Source organism: Solanum pennellii, chromosome 4, assembly GCF_001406875.1.
Source record: "Solanum pennellii chromosome 4, SPENNV200".
Lineage (NCBI taxonomy): Eukaryota > Viridiplantae > Streptophyta > Magnoliopsida > Solanales > Solanaceae > Solanum > Solanum pennellii.
The window spans coordinates 76936780-76942557 of NC_028640.1; the positions used below are offsets into that span (position 1 = coordinate 76936780).

A 5778-nucleotide genomic window follows, 5' to 3' on the forward strand; every position below is an offset into this window, starting at 1 on the left:
TGGGTGGGTGGGTGGGTTTGGAGCACAACCCTTCTTCTGATGTCCATTCAGTTAACTAAAAAATCAAATACTGTTGGCTGTTCCATACTTCCATTTAAAATTTTCTCCTTCAGACTTGTGTACTTACTAAACTGATTACTTCATGCTCTGTGTTTGAGCTAAGTGGATGTGCCCAAACTCATCACCCATGAACATTTGGGAGCAATTTCCCGCATTTACCATACTTGCACTGTTGTTTTCCTTACGCTGATTACGTCTCTCTGAGAAAAATCATTTTCTTTATTTCATTCAACATCTTCCAAGTTAATTTTATTGTCCCGTCAATTGTTCTAGGATCATCAGAGACCAAACTCTCCATGGCTGTTTTCCTTGGTGAGCTGGTTCTTAATAATGATGTGAAAGTGTTGGTGGCTAGAACTGTTGGTTCATCACTGATCAGTATCATGAGACATGGTAATATGTCATCAAGGGAGGCTGCTCTAAAATCTCTAAATCAAATATCATCTGATGAGTCTAGTGCCAAGATCCTCATAGAGGCAGGTATACTTCCCCCTCTCGTCAAAGATCTATTCTTTGTTGGGGCCAACCAATTGCCCATGAAACTGAAAGAGGTCTCCGCCACAATTCTCGCAAATATCGTCAACACAGGTTACGATTTTGATTCAGTTCCAGTTGGATCCGAACATCAGACCCTTGTTTCAGAGGACATAGTTCACAACTTTCTACATCTTATTAGCAACACTGGTCCTGCAATAGAATGCAAGCTTCTCCAGGTTCTTTTTGGACTCACCAGTTCTCCCACAACTGTTTTTAACGTTGTTTCTGCCATTAAAAGCTCAGCTGCTACTATTAGTTTGGTTCAGTTTATAGAGGCTCCACAGAAAGATCTTCGAGTAGCTTCGATAAAGCTTCTGCGGAACCTCTCTCCACATATGGGTCAAGAACTTGCTCGTTGCTTACGTGGTACATCAGGTCAGCTTGGTAGTCTAATTAAAGTCATATCAGAGAGCACTGGTATAACCGAGGAGCAAGCTGCAGCAGTTGGACTTTTAGCTGATCTCCCTGAAAGAGATAGGGGTCTTACAAGGCAAATGCTGGATGAAGGTGCTTTCCAGCTGGCAATCTCCAGGATTGTCAGTATCCGACAAGGAGAGACAAGAGGGAGTCGCTTTGTTACGCCATATCTAGAAGGGCTTGTGAAGGTTCTCTCAAGGATCACATTTGTTTTAAATGATGAGCCTAATGCTGTTTCACTTTGTCGTGAACAGAATGTTGCTGCTCTCTTCATTGAACTTTTGCAGACCAATGGACTTGACAATGTGCAGATGGTTTCCGCCATGGCTTTGGAGAACTTGTCTCAAGAATCCAAAAACTTGACCAAATTGCCCGAGATACCAAAGCCAGGTTTTTGTGTCTCAATCTTCCCTTGTTTGAGCAAACCACCAGTTATAACAGGATTGTGTAAGGTCCATCGTGGGACATGCTCTCTGAGAGACACCTTTTGTCTCTTGGAAGGACAAGCGGTGGACAAGTTGGTGGCACTTCTGGACCACACAAATGAAAAGGTTGTTGAGGCATCACTTGCAGCTGTATGCACTTTGTTAGATGATGGAGTTGATATTGAACAAGGTGTCCATGAATTGTGCGAGGCTGAAGGAATCAAACCTATACTACTTGTGTTACTTGAGAAGCGGACTGAGACTCTGCGCAGAAGAGCAGTTTGGGCAGTTGAAAGATTACTTCGTACAGAGGATATCGCGTTTGAAGTTTCTGGTGATCCAAATGTGAGCACAGCCCTCGTAGATGCTTTTCAACATGGTGATTATAGGACACGACAGATTGCTGAGCGGGCACTGAAGCATGTTGACAGAATTCCAAACTTCTCCGGTGTATTCCCTAACACAGGATGATATTCGTCAAGCTGTTTAGGTGGAAATTGTGGTCATTTCCTCATTAGTTTCTTAGATGAATCACAGTGTGTTGTTGTATGGAGCAGGTAAATAGTATTTTCATTTTTTCTTTATAGAGGGGTTTTTGAGTTCCTCCTTCTGCCCCTAGGCCACTTTTTAGTGGTCATTTTCATTCATGTTTATTCATTCTATATTTTCTTCGCAAGATTATTTTCCTCTCTAGGAGTTTATTGTTGTAAAATGTGTTTCAAACATTACGAGTTATTGCCGAAAATTGCTCTATGATCTGAGTCAGTTTATTTGAAGTTCCTTTTTGTCCCAAAATTGCTCGAATTCCTTTTCATTATGTGGAAGCCATTGAAATGGAAGATTCTGTAATAATATAATGATAGAAATTGTAGTATGTTAATATATCCTCCGTTTGAAAAACAATGACCGTTGACCGAAATGAAATAGCCGGTACCATGTATATATCTCAAACATATATATTGTTCATACGGCAAATTGGGATGGACGAGCTTACTCTATAGGATACTTGTTATAAGGTGACATTTTTAATGCATAGCATCATAATAATCTTTTTGTAACATGAGAGAAACTTAAAAACCAGAGTTTATTATTTCACTGCTCAAAATACAAATTACAGAACAATTGAATGACCTGCATAAACATCAATAGAAACAAATGGAATATAGATTTAAGTTAAACAGCATCAAACGTCCACAACAAAAGAATATAGGAGACCGAAAAAATGACTGCACATATATTGTGACTAGTTGGAGTTCTTGATCGGTTACAAATGCACTACTGCCATGGATTTTGTCAAGCAAGAAGCAGCATCCAATTCTTGCGCGAGACGGTTCCTTGAGATATGGCTCCAGTTTATTCCAGCATCGGTTACATCTCCAACGGTCAAGAAGTCTAGCACCTGCCCGAATATTTTGAACATTTCGACTCCAAATATAGAGTTTTTATCAGCTATAAATGCAGCATTCCAATCCATTGGGGCATCTGGATGGATTGAAACTTCTCTCCAAGTTAGAGGCATAAGATCTAGCTCCCACAGTTTCCTTACTGCTTTGTTTCTCCTGCCAATCTGACCTTCCCCTTCACACCAGGAGACAGAGAGCATGAATAGCCGACTATTGCAGCATATAAGTTTAGGATGGTATTCATGAACTCGGGGAGGGAATGGACTAGTTTGGATTCTAACCCAATAGCCCTTCTCAACATCATATGCTGCTAGCTTATCACTTTCTGAATAAACATAAAACAACCCATTGCACACAACCCCTGAACAAGCTATTCCAAAATCTACAGGAAGCCTCTGGATCTCTGTCCATTTATTTGACATGGAATCATAAATTTCCCCAGAATCCAGAGGCTCATCCCAGCACCCGAGACCTCCTACAGCAATCAAGAGAAAGCGTCTTTGATCTTTATTTGAATGTTCGCTTTTTTGTTTGACAAACTTGTATGGTTTCACATTGGGCAAAAATGTAACCTCGTTCTCATCCAGCGAATGTCGAAATTGGCGTCTCACTGAAAGTCTATGAGGATCTTCATAAACATCAGACACACCACCAACTCTTGGACGGTAAAATCTTCTGTCTCCTCGAGTTTGTTGATTCCTAAGAATTAAACAATCTGAACTGATCTCATAAGTACCTAAAATAGGGGATGATCTTGCATGCTTCATTGGTGCAGCTTTACGCCACGTTCTCATCAAGGGACTAAAAGCGAGCACGCTTTTATGTGTCTTGAATGAGCTCTTATCAACCTTCCCAAAGTTAGCAATGCTAGAACAACCTCCAACGACGTAAACATCATCATGGATACCAGCAACAGAGAATAAAAACCTCCCTTTCAGAACTTCAGAATTCATTTTGTGCCATTGGTTGAAGGAAACATCAAATGCATGTATTTCTGCGGAACAACAACCATCTTTTACAACTCCAAAAAGAAACAACCATGGACGCTGGAATGAACCTTCCTGCCTCATTCGCCAGAAACGAGGTGTCAGTGTCAAGTTTCTCCATTTCTTGCACACCATCCTAGCATTCACCAGACTTATAAATGGAAGCCTCAATAAGCACATTTCGAGGATATCATCCGGCAAAAACACATTCATGCTTTTGTTCTGGAGTGCTGCTTCAAGCTCTTGAGATTTCCTATTAGACTTCCTCCAGAATTTTTCCCTCATCCCATAAGAGAAGCAATCTACTGACGTTTCTTCATTTCCACATATCGGGTTGTACCCTTTGCCTTCCTCACTTGCATTTGATCTTCTTCTACCGCATGAATCCCCTAGGTCGTCACCTGTGTCAGCACCCACTTTGCAACCACCCCCTCTGCCATATAGCGTTAGACATCTCAAGGAAATGCCCTTGCTGTCATCCTCTTCTTCTCCTCCACTTCTAAGGTTCTTCTTTTTCAACTTTTGGCTCACACTTCTGACTAACCTTTTAGACACGCTTAAAGACTCCAAATCTTGTTGAAGAGATTCTTCTCCTGTAATTCTTTCTGATGTCATCTTATTATCCTACAACAGTATTAAAAAAGACAATCAATATATCACTGATCCCTTTCCACTGTTTAATGATCATAATGTGGAACGTTTGTGACATAAATTGACCAAGTTGTTGGAAATTCAAGTCCTAGATACTTCTTCAAATACACACTAAGCACCAACATCACACAATCATTTTTCTTTGGTTGGAGAAAAAAAAAGAGGTAATATCTATATGCCTAAATAATAATTGACATGAATCTCAATGATAATGACCAAGAATTGACAATTGGTAACGTAAGTAAATATAGAATACACATAATCACACAAAAAAATTTCTTTTTATGAATAGTTCATTTAAATATATAGTAGTAATAAGTCATATCTTGCTCATACCAATAAACAAAGCAACCTCTACAGACTCAAAAATAATCCCTTTTTGTTCTTCTATCTTGTTTGCAGATACCTAATCTTTCTTGAAGCAATGACAAATATAACTCCTCAAACTCACATACACCTTAGAGTAGAGGGAACAAAAGCCCGGAAAATCTATCACCTAGTCCTAGGTACTAACAAATGAATGCATATCCCTTTTTCAAGAGTGATCAAAATATAAGACTCATTCTTTCATTACAGCCACTAGGAATCTAAAGAAAGACCTCCTATACATTGCAAAGACACAATTTTTAGGTTAAAATGAACAAAGATGCTTCAAATTTCATTGACTATTTTTCTTCCTGAAATATCATCCAGTATCCATCACTAATCCCTTAACCTAGAAAATCAATTGAATCTCCAATAATCAGAATCCATTCAACCACCCACCCTAGAACAAAAAGAAACAGATAAACCAAATCCAAAAGCTTAGACAGCACAAAGACAAAATAAGCTCAAAACCATTGACATACATGAGCTAAAACCATACTGTAGAACTCACAAGATCAAAACTTTATCACAAACAAATCTTAAAACCAGAAACATAGTTACATACCCAAATGGAGAAAAAAAGGAAAGGGACAGAAACCATGTTAGCAAACCTCTTTAATCAAGTCATTTGAGCTCCATAGACCATTTGGATCCACAATCAAGAATCAAGATTCATTTTTTTTTTTTGAAAAAGAAAAAAAAAATCAGAACCCCATATGAGATCTTGTTGTCATATCAAAAAAAGAAAGCATCTTTAAGCTGAGTGAAGCAAGAATGGATCAACAACAGAAAGATGAAATGGTCCTCATGTGAAAGAATGTTAAAAAGGAATCCCCACAAATTGTAATTAAAATAGGTAAGAACCTAATTATCATTACAAGTAGAAGAAGATGGAGTAGTATACTTTTTTTTTTATATATATATATATAATAT

General features: G+C 38.7%; 2 protein-coding genes across 4 annotated transcripts in view; one reads left to right on the top strand and one right to left on the bottom strand.

The window, feature by feature from the left end:
- The window catches only part of LOC107018115 (U-box domain-containing protein 44), a 6821-nt gene extending 4606 nt beyond the window's left edge, over positions 1-2215 (top strand). For both annotated transcript variants that reach the window (XM_027916481.1, XM_015218500.2), the window contains exon 4: positions 334-2215. In XM_027916481.1, coding sequence (XP_027772282.1) covers positions 334-1910 — 1577 coding nt within the window. In that variant the 3' untranslated portion in view covers positions 1911-2215. The remainder of the gene's footprint in view (positions 1-333) is intronic.
- A 291-nt stretch (positions 2216-2506) lies between these two features.
- LOC107018203 (F-box/kelch-repeat protein At5g42350-like) lies at positions 2507-5778 on the bottom strand. 2 transcript variants are annotated; one of them, XM_015218621.2, is made up of 2 exons: positions 5411-5778; positions 2507-4452 (listed from the first exon to the last, which is right to left on the bottom strand). In XM_015218621.2, the coding sequence occupies exons 1-2, from the start codon at positions 5444-5446 to the stop codon at positions 2704-2706; spliced, it is 1785 nt and encodes a 594-aa protein (XP_015074107.1). In that variant the 5' UTR covers positions 5447-5778; the 3' UTR covers positions 2507-2703. The 2 variants fall into 2 exon arrangements, with proteins under 2 accessions (XP_015074107.1, XP_015074108.1); XM_015218622.2 differs by having other exon boundaries at positions 5457-5777.

Excerpts from the sequence above, each read along its gene's own strand:
- LOC107018203 (XM_015218621.2), bottom strand. The coding sequence starts at position 5,446 with ATGGTTTCTGTCCCTTTCCTTTTTTTCTCCATTTGG. Across the intron at positions 4,453-5,410 it reads TCCTTTTTTTCTCCATTTGG|GATAATAAGATGACATCAGA; the intron begins GTATGTAACTAT and ends ATACTGTTGTAG.